This window comes from Anolis carolinensis, chromosome 1 (assembly GCF_035594765.1).
Source record: "Anolis carolinensis isolate JA03-04 chromosome 1, rAnoCar3.1.pri, whole genome shotgun sequence".
Lineage (NCBI taxonomy): Eukaryota > Metazoa > Chordata > Lepidosauria > Squamata > Dactyloidae > Anolis > Anolis carolinensis.
The window spans coordinates 339,834,446-339,857,706 of record NC_085841.1 but is presented as its reverse complement, the minus strand read 5'-3'; the positions used below and the strand labels follow the sequence as shown (position 1 = coordinate 339,857,706).

Below are 23,261 nucleotides of genomic sequence, written 5' to 3'. Positions count from 1 at the left end.
GTGGCTTTCACAATGTTCGACCTTTTTGTAATGTTTTGTAATAAAAGCTGGCAAGCTAGCTGGGATTTTGGGGAGCTAAAGTTCAAATACCTTGGGGACCATGAATGTAGAATATGCAGTTGTCAAATGAACACTTTTCCACAAGTCAGCCAACTTACCTGGGATGAACTTATTACTGGAATAGAGCATTGAGGCTCTACTGCTGATAATACAGGGTGTTTGAAAAAGAACTCCCTATTCACCATTTAAATTAAATGGTGAATAGGGAGTTCTTTTTCAAACACCCTGTATTGTACCTAGTGGTTTCATTCCAGTGGATGGACATCACATGGCCTGCATAGATGTTACTTTTGTTGTCTGCAGAATTGATGTGCTATCACCAAAACCATAATTCAAGGTTGCTAACAGCTCCAAAAATCTCGAGCTGATTCTTACTTCTTCCTACCTGGCATTCTCATTCTTACTCTTAACCTGCTTACTCCCTGTCCTTGGTGTTTCACCCCTTTTTTGCCCCATGGAGAGAATTACAATTGCCTAACATCTTCTTAGCTGGATGTTGGATGACCTTTATTGTCCTACTGTTGTCTTTGACTACTGCTCCCATGCTGACAGATAGCCTTTACCTATAAGAAAAACATTGTGAGAGGCCAGTAGCCTTCTCACCTTTACTTTAAACTGTGCTTCTCTGTATCTCTTTAAAAGGGTACTATAATACATTGTGTTCTAATCTAATGCTGTAGGTGAATGCTTTGATCTTGCTGGTGGCTTCCACCTACATACAAAATGCCCAGGAAATATAGAACACACTGTGGACTAAATCTTATTGCTTGTTCCAGGCATACCTATTAAATCACTTCAGGGGGATAGAGCCCAATTGTTTTGCTCCCATTCCATTTTGGGTCACATTGTTTTTTTGTTTTTGTGTTTTTTCTTACCAGGCAAGAGATATAATGTTGCCAAAGAGACTTTTGGAAGTTGAGTATGATCTGAGAGGTATATCGCATTTGTGTGTTGTTTAAACATTTTGTATGGTTTGGGGTGTGTGAAAATTGCCCCAAATCATACCCAAAAATGTTTCTAAATTTTTGGGGAAGCTGGAGCAGCTTAGGCATCAGAAGTGTAGAGTTTAAAGGGCACACGTCCCCATCCCTGAAATAGCAGTTGGATTTAGCCCTTTATTTGCAGTATGAGGTCCTGTGTCTTTAGTGATGTTGATTCATCCACTTCATGTAGGAATAGAAGCATGGAGTTACATGGGAAGACACTGACAGCTGCTTTTCACCTAATCTCCTATACCAGTGTGGTTCTTCCCACATTATGCATCTGTGTGGGAAGACCAGGGGATAGAAATGTGAACATTGGCAGTCTTTCTGACCTTATAGATTTGTTGCTATATTTTATGCATTCTGCCAATTTCAAAGTCTGAAGTATAAAATACTCCAGTATTAATTTTTAAATGACTGTAAACTGGTTATGAAATAACACAGTTTACAGGGGGTTGAAGTACAGCCAAGCAGTCACAATAATATGACAATGAAGACAGACTTGGCCTAGCTAAAAAAGTATGGATACTTTGTAAAATAACACAGGAAATCTAATCACAGTCAGAATTTATGAATCTGACTCTGGTTATATTTGAATCTTAGCTGTCAAAAGAGAAGCTGAGAATTTCAGCTATAAAATTCTATATAATATTTTTTTTAAATCACAAAAGTTAATAATCAAACTTTGCTCAGTAAACAGTTAGGGTTCATATTCTAAAACAGAACTGATACACCATACTACAATATCCCTTGAGCCTAGCATAATAGTTAATACATTCGAATGATGTTCATAGTATTAAACACACTAATTCAGAAAAGGAATATGTATAATCAGTACTATCATTTAATCCTTTCAGAGGTCACAGTGACCAGTTGCAGAATCAGTGCAGCCTCCTTTTACAGGAATTTCTTCTTTAAAATAGCTTCTCTCTTTTTGGTTAAAGCAGATATGACTTTGATATGCATGTTTTAAGACAATGATATTGATTCCAGTAACTAGCAAGAATATTGCTTACGTATATAGTTTTAAAACCTATGGTCCTTTCAGTGGGATTTACATTATGAAATGCTCCTACAGTCTCATGTTAGACTGAAGCTAAGAATTAAATAAAAATAAAATACAGCAAGCAAAAAGAGCGAAATTTTGACCATGAATAATTCAAAAATATTTTAACACCATTAAGTGTGGAAATAAATAAAAAGTCATCACATTTTAGGCAATATAATAGATTGCCCCCCTTTACATTCTTTGTAGTTTGGGTGAAATTGGGTGACTAAAAAGTTGTTTTCACTCATTCTCTTTCCCCTTCTTTGTGTTCCAAGGATTGGACCGCATTGTTAAAAACAATTTAAGCTGGGAGTCAGTTGTAGAAGGTAAGTAGTGCAAATCAGATCAAAGGCATCTCATGTCTTTTATTCTGTTTTCTCTATGGAAGAGCACTCCAAGGCCAGTCTGATCCATTTAGCCCCTTCGTTGTGGGCACTCAGGGCTTCTCTATTTACCATCAAGTGTACAGTCCAGTTCTTTAATTGAGAGAGGCATTCTCTTTTAATTGTTTAATGGTTCTCTTGGTTTAGTATGTGAGTCATGTGCATTAAAACTCCTCTGTTGTTATTTTTAAAGGAACCGTTCAATTTTTGAAGTATCTATACATTTTTATTCTAGAGAATTCATCCTTTGTATAGAAAATATTCCTTCCCAGGCTGTCCGCCTTTATTATCTTTGCATTTTGGTTTTATCGCTCTTGACAGATTTACTTAAAGTGCTTCAGTCAGAAATGGAACTTGGGTTTGGCTGTGGAGTTTAAAATATTTTTCAATCATAGAGGAAAATATAATTTAAAAAAGAAAATAGATAAGTAATGGAATAATAAAATCTGGAGATAGAAAAGTTGTGTTAGGTCAAGTAGTCAATTTCCCTTTGCCATATGAAGATAGTTTGCCTTCTATTATATATTTTGTTCACAGTGATGTGTGCCCAACAGAGTTTTACTTTTTCTTGTAGGATATTGTTCTGTGGGATTATAAGATATAACTAAAGGTGTGTGTGGAAGAGATAGAGAATAAAGGTGAACTTCAAACTGTTTAAGATCCAAGCATGTTTTTAGTATTGGTACTAGTTCAACATCCGCATGCGTATTTCACCTTTTAAAATATGGCACTATGTCATTAAAACCGAACATAGCAAAATCATCCGAAATTATAAGGAAAATGAAAGTTATAAAAAAGATGTCTCTAAGTTATTTTTGCTGTCATCCTATAATCCCATGGGAACAGTTTTGGGAATCAGAATTGTTTTTCCCATCCAAGAGATAATCTGACCTTGAATTCCCTTTCATACCTATTTCCACAGCTTCTTTGATGCTCTGCCATTGGGAAAGCTTAACACATCATTTAGTCAACTGTTCCTTGCAGATCAATTCCTAGCATCGCTAAGGAAAGTGCTATAAAAACTGCACATAGGTGGCACCTCTATCCTGCTAAATTGCATCTTATTAATAGTGCTTTGTCTGGTAGATGTTGGAAGGGTTGGAAAGAAAAAAGATCTTTAGAACATATGTGGAATTATTGTTCTGAGGTCTTCAAATTTTGAAATGAGACTCGTGCCTGGATTAGTCAAATGATAAGGCAAGATATTCTGTTTAGAGATACTGTACAAATTCTGTCAATCTATGCTACAGGCAACCCAGATTTACCACATTCACAGATATTTTCTGCTAGGTTATTTTTGAGTTGGAATATCAGGATGTGGAAATCAGCGGATGGGCCGGCAGTAAGGACACGGCTAGGTCCAGTCTGGTAGGCTGCCTTATCAAAAACATTAAATTCCCATTTTTTGCTGAACAGAAGGGGAAATGTCAAAGATCACTTTTATAGAAACTGGTCCCCATTTAGCAACTGTATTATGGATCACATTTATACACAAAGTCCACCATAATCTCTTTTACTGCTGTGGACTGATTAGGAATTCTGATTAATTTTGCTATAACCATGGAGACTGATCATGAACTATGTTGTAAACAGGGATAATGAAGGTGAAGAGGCAGGAGAGGTAGCAATTGCAAATATATGCAATATTACATGAAATACTTGAATTAATTTTTTTTAGAGAATTAGGAGACAGAAAAAAATGACAGACACATGATGAAATATGGGTAGATTTGGAACACTTCAGAGCACCCAGTGGCACATTGGGTTAAAACAGCTGAGCTGCTAAACCTGCTTACTGAAAGGTCGACAGTTCAAACCAGGGAGTGGGATGAGCTCCCGCTGTTAGCCCCAGCTTCTGCCAACCTACGTAGCAGTTTGAAAACATGCAAATGTGAGTAGATCAATAGGTAACTTTCAGGCAGGAAGGAAACAGTGCTCCATACAGTCATGCCGGCCACATGACCTTGGAGGTGTTGATGAACGAGGCTTGTTCGTTGGTTTAGAAATGGAGATGAGTGCCAACCCCCAGAGTCAGACTTAATGTCGGGGGAAACCTTTATCTTTACCTTGGAACAATTCTGGTCTCCATCAGACCCCTGAAAATGGGGAAAACTGGAACTAGTTGTGGGAGGGAAAATGCACAACAGCCCCAATATGGAAGGAGGTAGCAGAAAGAACAAATTAGAGACATACAATCAAAGAGTTAAAAGAGACCACTAGAGCCATCCGGTCCAACTCCCTGCCATGCAGAAAAATACAATAAAAGGACAGATGGCTGTTCCTTCTTCACATCTGCCCTGCAGGTAAAACCCTGGCAGGATTCAGGATTTGTTAAATGCTTCAGCGGCAGGGCATCCTGACTCACCAGGTAAGATTGCCTTACTATAGAATTAGAGTTATACTGAGAAGAACAGGAAATCTTAGGCATATGGAGGGGGAGCAAACTAAAGGAAGACAGTGAATGCAGTTGAAAACTCCAACCTGCAACCCCCTCCCTCGCAAATGGCAGGAAAAGTTATTACTGAATGCTGTTTTCTAAATTTATTGCCAGCATTCCTGGAAAATCCAAAATATTAGTTGGCAAGGGGTCAGATTAGATGATCTTTGAAGTCCTTTCCAACTCTACAGTTCTTTGTTTCTGTGAAGTCACCTACTCCCAGGTATCTCATTTAGATATAATTTATATGCTATTAGTAGTCATTTCATTGCTAGAGCCAGTCCCAGACTTGTGGCAAGCAGATTCTCATGCTCATGTTATATAGCTTTGTGCCACAGTCTGGGGCTATATAATAGCATGGCATAGTATGTGGAGGACTGTTATTTGAAGGAATTTAGACCCTCTCATCTACAAACAGAAGTGCACAAGCACAATTTGTTCTATAAATCCAAGTGTTTCGATAAACTTAGCAACAAACATGATCCTGCAAAAGCTTTTCAGTTCTGTTGATTTCAATGGGATAAAGACAAAGATGTCCATAAATGTTTACTGAAATAAATTGAAATAAAAGTGCATGAGTGGTTATTTTCTTCTCCCCCCCCCCCAAATGCCTACATTTGTATTTCAACTCTTATTAATGCAGTATTGGGAATGAAACTGACAGATTTTAATCAATAGTTCAGCAGATGTTGGAAGTGTAGATTAATGTAGTGTAATTTCTATCAATTTTCTGGTTTGTAGCTGCCTGGCACACTATTCCCTTAATAAACATTGGAGCATGTCACTGTTTTTAAAAGCTGCAAATTTGTGCAACTGCATATGCTGAATATAATGTTCTGTTGCTCCATCTGTTGTTACTAAGACAGCTATGGTAGCAATCTATATTATCCAGCTATACAAAACTGTTATGCGATTTATCTTAAACAGATGGGTGAGTGAAGTCAATAAGAGAAAGGAAAATAATATGCATTAGTAAAGCACATATTTTAAAAAATGATTTTAACTTCCATAGTGTTTTGGCCTTCTAAATCTTGACTTTGTTTGTATCATGTGGTAGTTTAGGCAATAGTGTCTTTCTTTATAGAAGACATGTGTACAGCTTAATCCTAAAGTTAACTTCAACAAAGATTGGATGCAGTGTTCCCCTTGGTGTACAAATATATTTTGTATTGTAACTGTGTACGATCATAGTTTGTTTAGTGTTAATTAGTGCACCAAGATAAGGATAAGCTACCACTTCTTGAAGAGTACTTGGTTCTACTTTATAAATCAACTGCCACATGTATTTGGCATTGCAGAAAAACTGATTTATTGCCCAATTTTTATTTTAAGAGCGGAGCCCCCAGTGGCACAGTGGGTTAAACCCTTGTGCCAACAGGTCTGCTGACTGACAGGTCGGCAGTTAGAATCCAGGGAGAGTGAGTGAGCTCCCTCTGTCAACTCCAGCTCCCCATGCAGGGACATGAGAGAAGCCTCCCATAAGGATGATAAAACATCAAACTTCCGGGCTTCCCTTGGACAGTGTCCTTGTAGACGGCCAATTCTCTCACACCAGAAATGACTTGCAGTTTTTCAAGTTGCTTCTGACACACACACACACACACACACACACACACACACACAAATCTTAAGTAGCCCTTTCTCTCTTCTCCAGCTCAGTTCTGTCCTTGCCTGACCTAATAATCATAATAATAATAACACTTTATTTATATTCTGCCTATCTCCCCAAGGAGACTCAGGGCGGATCACAGTACACATACACAACAAACATTCAATTCCATTTGGACAGACAAGACAGAACAGACAGAAAGGAGGTATGTTGTGTCGATATCCAGCTTTGGCACCTTGGAGGTTGTGCTTGAATCCAGCCACAGGGTGTTGTCACTCCATCCTCTATGACGAAGAGCCATCAGGATTTCTTCCTTCCTTTTTGGTCACCAGGCATTTTCTGGTCTCCCCTGCTTTTAGCAGTACCTAATTTTCTACTTAGATAATAATAATAAATAAACCTTTATTTATACCCTGCCACCATCTCCCCGAAGGAACTCGGGGTGGCTCACAGAAGCACCTCTAGTGCCGCATATGAACAACAATATGTAAGTATAAACACAATGACATAAGTATAAAAATAACATAAAATCCCAGCTAATAAAGTTGTAAAAATTATAACATTTCCTCAAATGCAGTAGAACCTGCGAGTAAAGCTGGCTATCTGCAGTAACAATCAAAGTCCGAAGTGACATAAACTGTGGATCATTGAGCTGACCATAGATTACACAGGGTCAAAGGCCTGTCTGAAAAGCCATGTTTTTAAACTCGCCCGAAATGTTTGAAGAGTGGGAGCTAATCTAATTTCTTTAGGAAGGGCATTCCAGATGTAGGCCTCTCAATTTTCAAACCTAGTATGGTACTAATATTTATTTACTCTATACCTCGCCTTTCTTTACCCCAAAGGGGACTCAAGGCGGCTTACATATTGCAACTATTCAATGCCTTAAAAACACAAAACATAAGCTTAAAATATTTAAATTAAAAAGTAATACTAACATTTAAAACATTGCATTCAGTTAAAATCACGCCATCCAAAAATTGTAGTCTGAATATATATTATTTTAATATACTGTATATTAATAATAATGAAGTGTTCAGCAATATGAAAGTTAATACTGACATCATTAAAACTGATTTATATCTCTGAGTTGGAGTATTATCTGATAAACTAATATTGGAACTTAATAAGCTCAGGCTCTCTTACCTATTGTGTTAATTCATCTTCTAACATGCCTCACAACCTCTGAGGATGCCTGCCATAGATTTGGGTGAAACGTTAGGAGAGAGTGCTTCTGGATCAATGGCCATATAGCCCAGAAAACTCACAGCAACTCATCTTCTAATTTTTAAATGTTTAAATCCAGATTCCCCAGCATTGTTCATCTCTGTAATACCAGCAGTAAATCTGTGATGTTTCCCACAGGGACACAATAGCCTGGGTCTGTCCTTGTAAATCTGTAGAATGTTTGCCATGTTGCTGCCAAAATATTACCATTGTTTAGTCAAGAGGCATAGACTTTACACATTCATCTGCTCTGACTCTCTGACTCCATACCCACAGTGCCATCTGTTAAAATGAACATGGTGCACTTCATTGCCTCTTTTGTGCAAAACCCTGCTACTGTGAAAAAGTCCATGTTGCTGGAACTGTAATTTCCCTCATCAATATGCTTTTGTTCATGCTGGATCATAATGTACTAGAAGACTATTGAGAAGTGTGAAAAGCTCTTCAGTAGCCTCTGTTAGAAGATTTAAATAGTGTCCATTTCTGTCCCATTTCTCTCATCTCATAATCAAGCTTAAGATGGTACTAGATAGCTCTGTTAGAGAGGTTATATATTTGAGAGAGTAATTACTTGGTCTGTACTTAGGTGCTGTAATATTTAAGAAGCACTCACTTCTCTCTCAAGACTGAATATATTTGTAGTGCTTTACAGCTTTCTATTCAGATATATCTGTACTTAAAATGTACTTCAGTATAATAGGGAAGCATGCTGCAGGGGAAATTTCAAGCATTTTTATTTACACTGCCGCTAATAGCATCTTTCAGAATAATTGAATTGCACTCAATAAATACGTTGGCATTAGGTAGGAAAATTGGATCACTCAGGAATAGAGTAGCAGGCACTCACTTCAAATACTAGCAAGATAACTATGCTGTGTGGATGCAAATTAGAATTTAGGTAGTTTTTCTAGTTGTAGATATAGGCATCATAAAAAAGCCAGGACTGATTATCATTTGGGCAGTTTTCCACCCAGTGCCTCCATTTCAATATTTATATCTTCCCTATATCATGGAATCGCAGGGTGACATCAATATAATTTTTTTTAGAAAAATAAACAAAAATAAAGCAATTTTAATAATTGAAAGTTGAGATAGTCTAAATATATTAGAGCTGATTAAAAGCCATGTGTATGTGTAGATTTGGTTGATTTTGTATTTTGAGTTGCTATTGTCTTATTGAATGGCATCAAATTGCCACAAGGGAGAGAGAGTGAGATATAAAACCAAGTAAATAAAATAAAATGATACATTCCAGGATTCCATAGCATGGAACCATGGCAGTTAAAGTGGTGTCAAATTGCATTAAATCTACAGTGTAGATGCACATTGAGGCACCATAACAGAGACGGCCCTCTCCTGTATCCTCCCACAGTCTTTGGACAGATGTACCTGAGGGATTTGAGGTGGGTGAGACCAGAGCCACTATCCCATCCCAGCATTTGAGACCCCACTTGGTCATGGAAACCCACTGGGTGACCTTGGACAAGTCAAACTCTCAGCCTCAGAAGATGACAATGGCAATTTCCCTCTGAACAAATTTTGCTAAGAACATTGTGATCACCTATAGGTCAGAAACTACTTGAGGCAATAGGACTCCATCTTTTCTTGTTTCACTCTTTTGACTTATTACCCTCTTTTGACTTATTACCTACCAAGAAGTATTCAGATTTCCTTAAAAGCATTGTATACATATTGCCATTATACCTGGAAGGGGGAGGGGAATTGTCAAGTAAAAAGACAACGTTCTTGTTCAGCTCTCAAACACTTAATTTATCTTCCATATAATGTACTACCTTTGGTTTTTAATCCCATCATTTTAAACTAGTTTGTGATCTAATCTCATCGAAAAAACTAGAAAGCAGCACTTCAGACTATTTCAGCGGGCGAGTACCTATACATCTTGATGATATTATGACAACTTAAATGCATCCTGAAGGATGCCATCTCTCAAAACAGGGATTTTGAATGCCAGTAATCATACCAGATCTGTACTATTATCGTCGACAAAACTATAGTAATCTCCTTATGATTCTTCTGTATTTTTACGTTTTTATCTAGGTTTTCTTTGCATCTACAATTTTAAAGTACTACATTAGACTACAAAGTATTTTAGGAAGCTCACCAATGAGTACTTCATTTATTTAATAAATGTATATTTTAACTTGCTTAAAATGCCATTCAGGACACTTAACTATGAGAAACTTAAATAAAAAATGTATCCATGAGTTATATCAAAATTTATAATTTCTGTCCTAAAATCTATCCTTGAATAATACATGAGGCTACTTATAAGGTAAAGGTAAAGGTTTTCCCCTGACATAAAGTCTAGTCATGTCCGACTCTCGGGGTTATTATTATTATTATTAAACTTTATTTGTACCCCGCTAGCATCTCCCGAAGGACTTGATGCGGCTTACAAAGGCCAAGGCCTCAACACACAATATAACAATACAAAACAAAAGGCAAATTAAAACAATTAAAACAGTATAAACAACAAGCAGTAAACAATACGCTAAAACACAATAAAACTGGGCCGGGCCAGAGTAATGGGTACAAGATTAAAAGTGCTGATGTGACAGGTGAAATATAAGGCTTATAGGGCAAGTGCAGGGTGCGATATGCAATCTAAGTTCTAATAAAGTGCTTATAGGACTTGGTATTGGAGATTTCCTATTAATCTGGGAAGGCACATTGGAACAGCCAGGTCTTCAAGTTCTTTCTGAAGACTGCCAATGTAGGGGCCTGTAGGGTTGATGCTCATCTCTGAACTACCAGAAAGCATGTGCGTGTCTCAGCCACCCACATGGACAATTTTGGAGTATTTTGGATTTTACTGTTCCGCATAACCTATATTACCCAAATTATAACTATAATAGCAAATAATTACTGTTTTGTGCCTAGAACCTTAACAAAATGTAACTGCTTTTGAAAAGCAACTTTCCATGCACGAGAGCGAAGCTAATCAGCACCACTCAAAATGTTAGTTTGTAGACTGATGGCAGTCTACAAGCTTGTAGACTGATGGCAGTCTACAAGCTATTGACTGCCAATCCCATTGTGACTTTCAAAAAAAAAAAAGGGGGGGGAGTTATAATCCACTAGAATATTAAAGGGAAATGCTAATTTTCTCCCCCATCTCCACATGTAGATGATCTTTTTTTTTAATTATTTGCTTAGTTTCTTTGAGCTAATTGTATTCTAATGGGTGACAGGAGTCTAAGAAAACAATTCCAACTAGTTTTGTCTTTTAATAGATTTAAAATATGAACCTAAAGAAGTGCAGAAAAATACATTCTAGTCTATGAAGTAGGCAAGAAAGAAATTAAAAACTTTTGAAAAAACACTTCGGAGCCTTGGGCAATGAATCTTAGGATTCCTGGCTTGATCTAGGTAGTTCAGTTGGAGAAAGTACAGCAATTGGGTGTTATACTCTACAGAGAACAGTGCAAACAATCATTCTTCCTTTAGAAGATTTATTCACTAGAACTTCCGTAGATATGGGGAAAGACACAAATCTTATCCAGAGAATGTGTTTTGTGTACTGTCCCTTTCCAAACAGAGATAAATCAATCGTTATTTAATTTAACAATATGTAGGAAACTGCCTTAAGTATATCACTGGTGTATCTAGCTCAGTCTTGTCCATATAATGCCTGGCAGCAAAGCTTTAGGATTTCAGACAAGGCTCTTTTCCAGCTTTACTTAGAGATGGCAGTGAATCAAAATATGTGCTCTGTCCATGGGCAGTAGTCCTTCCCTGAAGAAAAGAGCTTGCTTTATGCCAGCTCAGGCCACAGCTATCTACTCTGACTGGCAGTAACTTTCCAGGGTTTTCAGTAGAGAACACTCTCTTTTATCAATATTAAATATTTTCATGTACCTGGAGATGCCAGGAATTGAATGTGATACCATTGCGCTGTTGCCCTTCCTTTCCATCTTCCTACAAGTTTAGGGTGGAATAACATAGCTGTCTTTCGTATTCATGTTACAATATTCCTGTGAAATTAGTTAGGATGTCAGACTATAAAGGAATGTGAGTATCCTCTCGCTCATCTCATCGGCAATCCCTCGAGTCCGAGTATGATTGCCTTCCAAGTGTAAGGTCTTGGTGGTGACTGTAGAGACCTATTTTTGATCCGCGTGTTCTTTTGCAGTGAGGACATCTGTTTCCAGGTGGAAGGTGGTCCCAGTGAGTATCCTATGACCATTAATGCAGAAACTTCATGGCTGACCAAGGATCTGAATGAGAGTTTTTCCGGTCTTAGTAGAATAGTCTTGCTCAGGTGCAGACAACATTTTCCCCTTTAGATGACTTGGAACTATTACTCTCTGTCACCATGTTCAATGCCCAAAAGGAATTACGATCCAGAATACCTGAAGAGTGTCATTATGTTAATCCTTGCTCTAGTCACTATATTGCACTGGCTGTACTCCTGGGATTTTGTGCTGATGCGGCACATATACAGTCAGCCATCCACATTCATGGGTTTGACTTTTACAGATTTGATTAAAATGTTCTCTCTATGAATCTTTAGGTCTTCCACTCTGATTCTATGGGGCTCCTGTGCCCATAACGGCAACAAATATGGAGGGCTGACTCTAGAAATATTGGTAAAATAATGCATTTAATATAGTTTTAATAGAACCATCTCTTATCCCTGAAAAGCATTGTCTAAAATGGAGCAAAGCACCACAGGAGCTTTGAGCAGTGTTAACTTTTGAAACCTTGGGATTTTGTACAATAAGAGCCAATGCTGGAAGGCAAACAATGTATAAGGCCCATTATCTGTAGGTCACCATTGATCCAAAGTGGTATTCTTAACACAGCTTTCATGTGCACCTTTATAAATGAGAGCTAGACTTCTGGAATCACTGTCAGTGGAAAGACACATTGGAGAAACATTCTCATTTCCCCAGGGGTTATCTTCTGCTGTTTAAGACCACACAGGGAACTGCAAGCTTATTAGTTATCCTAGAGTGTGACAAGCCATCAGTTGGAAGTCTGTAATTAAACTCATGACATTGTTCTGTTCCTTACAGGAGTACCTTATTCTCTATAGAAAGTCCAAAGGGATAATAAGTACATTGCTGGAAAAGGAGTGATAATAGCCAGCAAAGTACACCCCACTGTTTGGGGAGGAGGGATTATGCATTTATCAGCCTCACTCTTCAAACTGGAAAAGGGCAGTGGAAATAGATTAATGACCTTTTAAATTCCCTACCAGTCCTAGCATTCTGTGCGCCGGAATACAAAAATAACTACAATGTTATACATAGTGTCATGGAACCCAGTTACAGGGCTGAATTACCAAGCCCTGAACTGGGAGTCATAACATAAACAACCCTAGAAGCACCTGGCAGAAGAAGATAGAATATGCCTGGGAACTTGGGGTTGAAAATATAAACAATTATAATTGGTCTAGTGTGTGAAAATGGTAGTAATGTGATATTGGGGGTGGGGATTGATGATGATATTTACGTGTGGTGTTACGTAGCATCAGAGGTGATAAAAATGATTGTATGTAAACATTAGGTCATTCTTGACTTTTCCAAAGTCATGTATTCTTCAATAAAGATTGGATTTGAGAGCAGCTATCTCTGATCTGCGTTCAGACTGATCCTTTGAAGTGAGCAGGACAATTAAGTCAAGAATCCCGTTCTCACCCTCCTGTGAATTCGCAGTGAAGTGATAATGAGTGGAGAAGGAGATCAAAGCCCTGACGGAGCAGAGAGGCCTTTGCTAGGGGCTCGGCCGTTGGCGGAAGAAACGTTGCAAGCCATAGCTTCCTCTACGGGGTACCCCAAGCCGGACGGCGTGACCCAGAGGATTCCCAGAGGAGGAAGAGGCGTTCCGGCGGCGGCAGAAACCAGTTGGGGATCTGGAGGAAGCATGCCGGAGACCGTGGCCCTGCGGTTATCCATCCTGGAAACGAATTTATCCAGGCTGTCGGAAACCGTGGGGAGGTTGGTGCCACTGTTGGAAGAAAATCTCCAGAAGGAACCCACCCGATATGGCACCGAGACAGAGCCACGTAAGGAAGGAGTTTGGAGCCAAAGGGGCCAACGCGCCTCAACGCAGAGCCCCATGGCGGCGAGGAGCGAGGAGGATGAAGAATACTGGCAGGAACTGGAGTTCCGGGACAGAATGGCGCGCGAGGTGGAGCACCAGCACGCTCGGGGAACTCTGAGACCACCGACTCCAATAGAACTTCCTATCCAGCTTCCAACCCCCCGAATGGGCGTCGGGGTGGAAAGACCCCTGGGGCCAGGAATTGGGTCCAGTGGATTAGCAGATGAAGGCGGAGAGGAGCCGGAGACCCAGGAAGGGGAGGAGAATATGCCGTACAGCGAGGAAAGGCGAGATGCGGGGGCTACAGCGAGGCCCGAATTCGGGTGGGTGGAAGGACCGACAGCAGCGGCAGAATTTCGGGAGCCGCGCAGGACGACCGCCGGAGTGGGGCGCGGCGTGTTAAAAGGAGCCGTCCAAGGAAACCCGATGCAACCCTTCCCCATGCCCCCCAGACAGCAGCAGCGGGCCGTAGAATGGATGCAAAGGAGGGAAGATCTCAAACTGGAATACGGAGGGGAATCATCTGAACTGAACTTTTTCCTCATTAGCGTCAGAGGATATATAGAAGACAATGCACACACATTCCCCTCCGAAGCAAGCATGGTTCGGGCCATCAGCAACACGCTAAAGAGAGGAGCGGCCAGCTGGTATGTACAACTACATGCCAGAAGCGACCCGTGCCTGAGGTCAGTGCCCCGCTTCCTCGCCGCACTGGAAAACCGGTTCCGAGACCGGCTAGAGCAATTGAGGGCTCGAGACCAGCTTAAAGGAATAAAGCAGAGGGACAAAACGGTGCCCGAGTACGCAGAGGAATTCCTCCATCTCGCAGAAAAGGTACCAGAGTGGTCTGAAGTGACCAAAGTGGAAATATTCAAGGAGGGACTACGCCCCGAGGTTTTTAGTTGGGCGGCACATAGAGACGACCCAGAAACACTACGGGGCTGGATACAACTAGCGGGGCGCGTTGAATCCACCCTAGCCCAAGTGAAGCGTTTCAGGGGCGGCGGCGGCCAGCAAAGACCGACGGCGAGAGGTCGAGGAGAAACGAGGAAGCAGGAAAGGCCCGGAGCAAGGCCGGGGATCCCCTTCAAAGGAGATGACAACAGACCCAAACCGGGATGCTTTGTATGTGGGAAGACGGGCCATCGAGCAGCGGAATGTTGGGCCCGGAAGGGGGAGCCGCCAAAACCCTCAAAGCCCAAGCCAGCAGTCGGGAGGCGAGCGGAGGAGGAGATGCGAGCCCCAGAATCTCTGGAAAGGCTGGTGAGTCGAGACAAACGCATGCTAGTAGTGCCGATCTGCCTATCGGGGCTAGAGAATCGGGCCACCTGCAGGGCATTCGTGGATTGCGGTTGTTCTAGGAACATTATAACTCCGGAACTAGCAGAAGCACTGAAATGCCAGCAGACATTTCTTGACTCCCCAATTGCATTTTCGCAGCTAGATGGATCAGTTGCTGCTGGGGAAGTATCTACAAAGGAAATGCAAGGGGTCCCATGTAAAATAGGCAAATGGGAAGGAAGAATATCCTTTGTGATAGCCCCTATTGCCACATACCACGTAATACTAGGGATACCGTGGCTTGAACAGGCAAACCCTGAAGTAGATTGGAGAGGGAAGAGCCTGGCATTTAAAGAACAACAGACGCGATGGGAGATAAGCAAATTAGCAGGAGAGGAGGACGAAGGAGATGAAGCAGGCGAAATAGACCCACAGCTATTGCCACCGGAATACAGAGACTTTGTGGATGCTTTCAATCAGAAAGAGGCGAGTAAATTACCCCCCAAGAGGAATGTAGAAGTAGAAATTGAAATAACCCCAGGAGCAACCTTACCGAAACCAAAAGTATATCCCATGTCTGTTCAGGAGAAGGAGGAATTGAGGAAATATATTGATAAGAACCTGGCCCGAGGCTTTATTAAGCCATCCAATTCTCCTCTAGGAGCCCCAGTGTTATTTAGAAGAAAGAAAGACAACTCCCTAAGACTGTGTATCGACTATAGAAATTTAAATGCAATTACTAAGGACAATAAATACCCTATGCCATTAGTAAAGGATTTAATTACCGTATTGAAGAAGGGGAGTATATTTACTAAACTGGATTTAATTGAAGCGTATCATAAATTAAGGATTAAACCTGAGGATACTTGGAAAACTGCATTTTCCTGCGCATTCGGCCATTTTGAATATAAAATTTTGCCATTTGGATTAAAAAACGGAGGCAGTTGCTTTATGCAGCTTATAAATGAAATACTGCACCCATTATTATATCGAGGGGTATTCATATTTCTTGATGATATCTTGATCGTAACTGAAGATAAAGAAAAGCACGTGGAATTGGTGCGGGAAGTTTTACAGAGACTAAGGGAAGCAAAGCTGTATGCAAAATTATCCAAGTGTGAATTTAATAAAACTCAAATTGACTTTCTGGGATATCGGATATCTCCAGAAGGATTAGCTATGGACCCGGCTAAAGTATCAGACCTAAAAGAATGGGGAGTACCTCAAACAAGGAGGCAATTGCAATCATTTCTGGGGTTTGCAAATTTTTATAGATCCTTTATAAAAGGCTTCGCACAAATAACCGCACCCCTTACTGAACTTTTAAAAACAAAAGGAAAAGGGGAGACAGCAAAAGTGAAAGCTCCTGGCGCCAAACTGAGTTGGACGCCGGAATGCCAAAAGGCATTTGAAACCCTAAAAGGATGCTTCACAGAAGAACCCATCCTAAAACACCCCGATATCAAAAGCCCTTTCATAATCCATTGCGATGCTTCAGATTGTGCATACGGGGCAGTACTATTGCAAAAGGATCAAAATGGGAACTTAAAACCTTGTGGATATTTGTCCCGGAAGTTCAGTGAAACTGAAAAATGCTGGCCCATATGGGAAAAAGAGGCATTAGCAATATTAAAAGCCTTAGAATGCTGGTGACACTTCCTCGAAGGGAGCGGAATCCCATTTGAAATTTGGTCCGACCATAAGAATCTCCAGTATTTAAAATCTCCTCGAAAATTGTCTCCCAAACAAATTAGATGGGCGCAATACTTCAGCAGGTTCGATTTCCAATTAAAGTTTTTCCAAGGGAAGCAAAATGTCTTGGCAGATGCTCTTTCACGCATGCCTCAACACGAAGGCCTGGCCGCAGCAAAAGAGGGAACAATATTCTCTGATAAACAATGGGGTTTAGCGGTCAGGACAAGAGCGCAAACACAAAAAGAGAACACTGCTATTATTGAACTCGACGGGGAAAATGATTGGGGAAAAGAACTGAAACAGTCTTATGAGGGAGATCAGTGGATCACATCCAATTCGGAAAAGGGGGAGCAGAAGAGGGGATTTTGGTTCGTGAACAAAGAACTGTATATCCCAGCAATATTAAGGATTAAGATTTTGGAGCGTTTTCACAATAACCAGAGCGCTGGTCATACAGGAATCACAAAAACAACAAAGGCAATAGCAAAACATTGTTGGTGGCCAGGAATGAGGAAGGACATAAAGAATCATGTTGTTCAATGTGATGATTGTGCCAGAAATAAATCAAGAGGAGGAAAGCCAATGGGATTATTACAAACAGTAGTGGAACCTACCAGACCTTGGGAATGTGTAGCTATGGACTTTGTAGGGGAACTGCCGGTCAGCAAAGGACATCGTTATATTTGGACAGTATTAGATTTATTTTCTAAACAGGCCCACTTTATACCACTGACGAAATTACCATCGGCAGAGAAACTAGCTGAATTATACATAAATCATATTTACAAACTTCATGGATGTCCCAGTAGGGTGGTCAGTGACAGAGGAGTTCAATTCACAGCAAAATTTTGGGAAAAATTTTTGGAAATGCTGGGAGCAGAAAGGAGTCTAAGTTCTGCTTTTCACCCCATGACAAACGGAGCAGTGGAACGTACTCAGCAGACACTTGGGCAGTTCCTTCGAATGTATTCTAATATAAGACAAAATGACTGGTCTAAGTGGTTGGCTTTTGCAGAACTAGCTTTTAATTCGACTATACATTCAGCAACAAATAAAACTCCCTTTGAAATAGTTTACGGGTATGAAATACAACCTCTGCCCCAGTTGCCAAAATGGACAGAGAATGAGGAAACAGGGGCAGGGAAATGGAAAAATCAAATGCTAGAATGCTGGGGTCAAGTGACTGCATCCTTAAAGGAAGCACACAAAAAGTATAAAACATTCGCAGACAAAAAAAGGGTGGAAGGCGATAAATTGGAGAAAGGAGATCTAGTATGGTTAAGTACCCAAAACATCAAATTGGGGCTACCTTCAAAAAAATTGGGCCCTAAATATATTGGACCATTCAGAATACAGAGTGTTATCAACGAGGTGACTTTCCAGTTGGCGTTGCCAAAAAGCTTGGGGAAAATACACCCCGTATTCCATCGAAGCTTACTGAAAAAGTATAGGGGTACTTTGGACAAAATGGACACATAGAATTATTGTTTGGTTTGTTCCAGATTTGTGATGAAAGAAGAACCGAAGAGGAGGACGAAGAAAAGGAGGGCACCATGTCATGGAACCCAGTTACAGGGCTGAATTACCAAGCCCTGAACTGGGAGTCATAACATAAACAACCCTAGAAGCACCTGGCAGAAGAAGATAGAATATGCCTGGGAACTTGGGGTTGAAAATATAAACAATTATAATTGGTCTAGTGTGTGAAAATGGTAGTAATGTGATATTGGGGGTGGGGATTGATGATGATATTTACGTGTGGTGTTACGTAGCATCAGAGGTGATAAAAATGATTGTATGTAAACATTAGGTCATTCTTGACTTTTCCAAAGTCATGTATTCTTCAATAAAGATTGGATTTGAGAGCAGCTATCTCTGATCTGCGTTCAGACTGATCCTTTGAAGTGAGCAGGACACATAGTATGCGAATGCTGAAAATCAAATCCAGGCAAGCCCCAGCCAATGAAGCTCTGACAAATAAGATCCTTTTTACGAAGTATCTTTCCTTTTCCTCTCTCTAGTCAGATATTTTAGCTGCATTGGGAGGTACCGAGGTGATCAAAGAGGGCTGGAGAAATGTAAAGTTTCAGTGCTGGGTTGCAACAATATGTCTACAGTAAGCAATGCGGTAAACTTGATATGAGAAAGAGTGAAATATTCTATCCTAGCCTTTTCTACCGTTACTGTATGTTCTTGCCTGTAACAGGCAAGGTAAACAGCAGCTGCATCCAGAATATCTTACTCTGGATGCATGAACAAAAAACAGAAAAAAGGGGGAAAGCAGATAAGCTTGTCTCGTCAACAATCTTCTATATTGGAGCTTTCCAAACTAGTGTGTCGCCTGTAGTCCACAGGTGTGTTGTATGAAAAATGCCCCCCCCCCCCCCCCGCTGCCACAAACAAAGGCTGCCTGGCAACCGCTTGGAGGGAACATGTTGGCTGCCCCTGGAGGAGGAGGATGAGTTCCCCAAAGGGCATCTAGTCTACCCCCTTCAGCCAGGCAGGAAGACAGACTCAGAATCCTCCCAACAGACAGCAATCCAGCCTTAGTTCAAAAACCTTCAGTGAATAAGACTCCCCTGGAGACCCAGGCAATCTGTACTTCATTAGAGTTGGAAGAGACCCCAGAAGGCATCCAGTCGAATCTCCTTCAGTCAGGCAGGAAAAGTGCAATCAAAGCACCCCTGGTTGGCTATCCAGGATCTGTTAAAAAACCTTCTGAGAGGTTTAGTCACTGCAGAAGTGGAGTGCTGGTACTGTTCTAGTGCATGTACTGTGAAATATGCACAATTTGTTGATTGAGCTGCAGTAAATACAACTAAAATGGACAAGTTTCTAATCAAGAAAAGAAAATTGTTTGATGTGTATGATGAACCACATGGAACGGTTATAAAGGAAACTACACAAGAGTCAACTGTAGTACATAAGTGTAAAGGGGAAATTTCCAAATATCATTTATACAATAAATACTATATGAAACATACATACACACAGAGAGAGAATGAGAATGAATCAAATTGGCTTAACTTCTGGTTTCAGTAAAACTGAATTACTGTGTTGCAAAAGGATACATGGGCCTCATCACACTTGAGCATTTATCCACTTTAAATCTGGTTTCTGGCTTCTGCAGAATTCTGGGGTTTGTAGTTTGGTGAGGCCTAAGACCTGTCTGGCTGAGCTTTTTAAGGACCCTTCCCTAAAGTGGATTTAAAGTGGATTCAAACTGTAGTGTGATGTGTCATCACACTACAGCATGTCATCAGCATAAAAAATGTCTACAAAGTGTGTCATCGACATAAAAAGTTTGGAAAGCTCTGCTATACATTTTAAAAAGCATATACTTATAAACTTGGCTATCCAAATAGAAATCATAAAAAACTGAAAGCTAGTGAAATAAAAAGTTGTCTTTTGATGAATTTTGGAAGAAATCTTTAGGTGGTTCTGGAACAGTGGTTCTCAACCTGGGGTCTCCAGATGTTTTTGGCCTACAACTCCCAGAAATCTCAGCCAGTTTACCAGCTGTTAGGTTTCAAATTGCTTTTGTTTACTTATTTTTGTTTTTCATGAGTTGTCTGTTTCATTTCACCTATGGATATAGTTAATTTTGAATAAAAAGTTTGCTAAAACACATCAAACTGCTTTTTGTGTGCTATATGGGAACCTCCCTGTATTTTCCTGTAACTTTTACCGTTGCTCCTATATTTAATGTTAAAGAATTGATGTCCAGGAAAATATTTACTTTGCTAACTAATGTATACCTGTAGATATTTTCTACACTTTCAGGAACAAAATAAACTTTTCTGTGTAGAAAGAACATTCATAAACCAAAATTGCAGGAAGGTTCAGAAGTTAAGCTAGCCAGAGCTAGAAACAGATACCTTTCTAGACTGTACCCCCGAATCCCCATGTTGCAGTGCGAAACACCAGCAGTTTGGCCACAATAAGAAGGCTGTAATAGTGTACAGGCTATTTAGATTGGTTCTACTGGTACATTTAAATGGATTTGGGGTGTATATTTCTTCTTTGTGGGAGAACGAAGACAACTATGATTAAGGCAAAAGAAATTATTGAAAAGTCCATATAGATTAAAAATGTACCATTTTGACTAAGTGTATACATTATAAATTTGTCATCTGGGATAACTGTGCCCTTGCAGTCTTGGATAGCTATGTGGTTGTTATTCAGTGAGTTTCTTCTGTAAAAATGTATCTATTGTAGCATTCGGCATAGAAGTCTGATCTTTTATTAGAACTGTAGAAGCAATTTGTATCACAACATAACTTGCTGAAGAATATAAATTAACTTCTTATTCACTTAGATAATTAAAGTCTTCTGAAAAATCCTTCCCACACATAGATACACGCTTCTGTTTTCGGAACCCTCTCTGGAGGTTTACAATTAAATCTCAGTGTAAAGTGTAAGTAGATTCTCAAGAAGAATGATATTCAATATATTGTTTGTAACTTCTTGCTGTTACATATTGGGGGCGGGGGCGGGGAGAGAGCCAATGTCACATGAAGAACCATTCTAATACTAACACATAGAAGTGCAGTCTTAAAATTGTATAGCAGCACCTCTTCTTGGATTCTTCTTCTTCATTATGGATTAGAAATGCTGTCTGTTTAATGTTTTGAAGAGTAACAATTGTAAGAACAATACCAAATCAGATCAACAGCCTACATTATTCCCTCCTGGTTCCCACAGCAGCTAGTTAGATGTTTATAAGAATCCCCCAAATTGGATATCATCACAGTAGCTCCTACCCACTCATGTTCTTCTGCAACTGGTATATCAAGACTTTTGTAGTCACTGTGACAGGTAGCCATTGGTAGCTTCTTTTTCTCCAAATCTGTTTTATCCTCTTTTAAATCTACCCAAGTTGGTTGCTATCATAATTTACTTGATAGTTTGTCTACATGCTTTGTGACTACATGCTCAGTCTGCCACCATTCATGTTGCTGGCAAGACCCCAAGTTCTAATATTATGAGAAAGATTTATGAAATTATGAATATTTTACAGAAGGTAGATATGGTGAAGTTCTCTTATGCATACTTCTATATTATTTCATTATTTCCCTTCCTTACTCCCTTTCTTTCTAAGATAAATTCAAACCATTGTTGCTTTTTTCATGGAGAACATCGTGATCATGTTGATTCCTTTTGTATATAATGAGAAAGCATCTGTCTTCTGACCATGGTTTTCAACTATAGGCTGAGTAGTTGAAGCATAGATAATAATCTATATTAAATGGGCATGTGAAAACCCTGTTAGCAGCTAAATATGGTCACATGTTTTGGGAGAACATGTCAATAGCTCAGTCAAAGGTCTAATGGTCAAGCTTTTATCAACTGATTATGAGAATTATCCTAGTTTTGAAAACACACTTGATTTCATTTCATTTCAGTGAAATGATGGGGATGTTTTTAGAGACTGTGTCTAGACTTTTCATTAGAATTGTTTATCACAGGTAAAGAAATTACACTCTGTTTAGTGTTATTGTGGGGAACTTAACTGAAGCGGGTATTCTAAATAAAATTCCCCATGATAAGACTAATTGAAACAATAGGTGTCCTTTTGGGAATATTGCAATGTAATATTTCCTATACAGCAATCTCTGATTAATGAACCAATGAGGGAAGTAGACATTGGTTTTCTATTTTCATTTTGTTACCAAGGCTAGTTTGCTAATCTTCATGCTAATCTTAACCTTTTCTATGGTAGCTGCATAAGGAAAATACTTGAAGGGACTATGTAACAGTAATGATCCTTTTCCATTTATATAATACCATGACGAGCTAAAGGAGACAGGCATTGGAATGGTTCACCTGTCATCCTGCAGTGTTGATGACCTATTTCAGTTTTGTAGCAGTCAAAGAGTTTAATAGGCAGAAGAAATGTAACTTTATTCACAGTGGTGTAACAGCATAATCTTATGCTATTTCAGGCCCCATCTACGTTTCCATATAATGCAGTTTGAAACTGCATTATATAATCAGTGTAGATGGGGCCTTAGTGTGTCATTTGTACTTTTATCTCTGCCATGCCATATTCTTGTGAATGTTAAGAGTTAGACTGCTAAATTAGTATGCAAGAAATTAAATATGATTGGTCAAGGTTGCTTCCGGAGGCTACTGAGATAATTCCTTGTCTACTACTTTGTCAGGAACAATTAGAAGCTTGCACAAACACAATAATATACTATGAGCAATATGTAAAAGATTTAGATTTTTTTCATACTGTGCTGAGTCAAAATCTGATGGAGCGGAGACAGAGAGGTGACATGAGAGGCCTCTTTAAATATCTAAAGAGTTGTCAGAAAGAGAAGAGTGCAGGTTTATTAACTGCTACCACAGAAGACAGGACTAGATTGGGTTGAACATCAGTAGGAATTTCTTGACAGTGAGAACTGTTTGACAATTAAACTGATTTCCAAAGGCTTCTTTCTTTGGATGTCTTCAAAAAAGCCTA

At 39.7% G+C, this 23,261-nt stretch overlaps 1 protein-coding gene across 6 annotated transcripts in view; it reads left to right on the top strand.

Annotated features, from left to right (window-relative positions):
• efcab11 (EF-hand calcium binding domain 11) overlaps window positions 1-23,261 on the top strand; it is a 93,066-nt gene that overhangs the window by 28,800 nt on the left and 41,005 nt on the right. The window contains exon 6 of one of the 6 annotated variants that reach the window (XM_062968399.1): window positions 2,367-2,417. The exons of the other annotated variants lie outside the window; for them this stretch is intronic. Coding sequence (XP_062824469.1) covers window positions 2,367-2,385 — 19 coding nt within the window. The 3' untranslated portion in view covers window positions 2,386-2,417. The remainder of the gene's footprint in view (window positions 1-2,366; window positions 2,418-23,261) is intronic. 6 annotated transcript variants of the gene reach the window in all.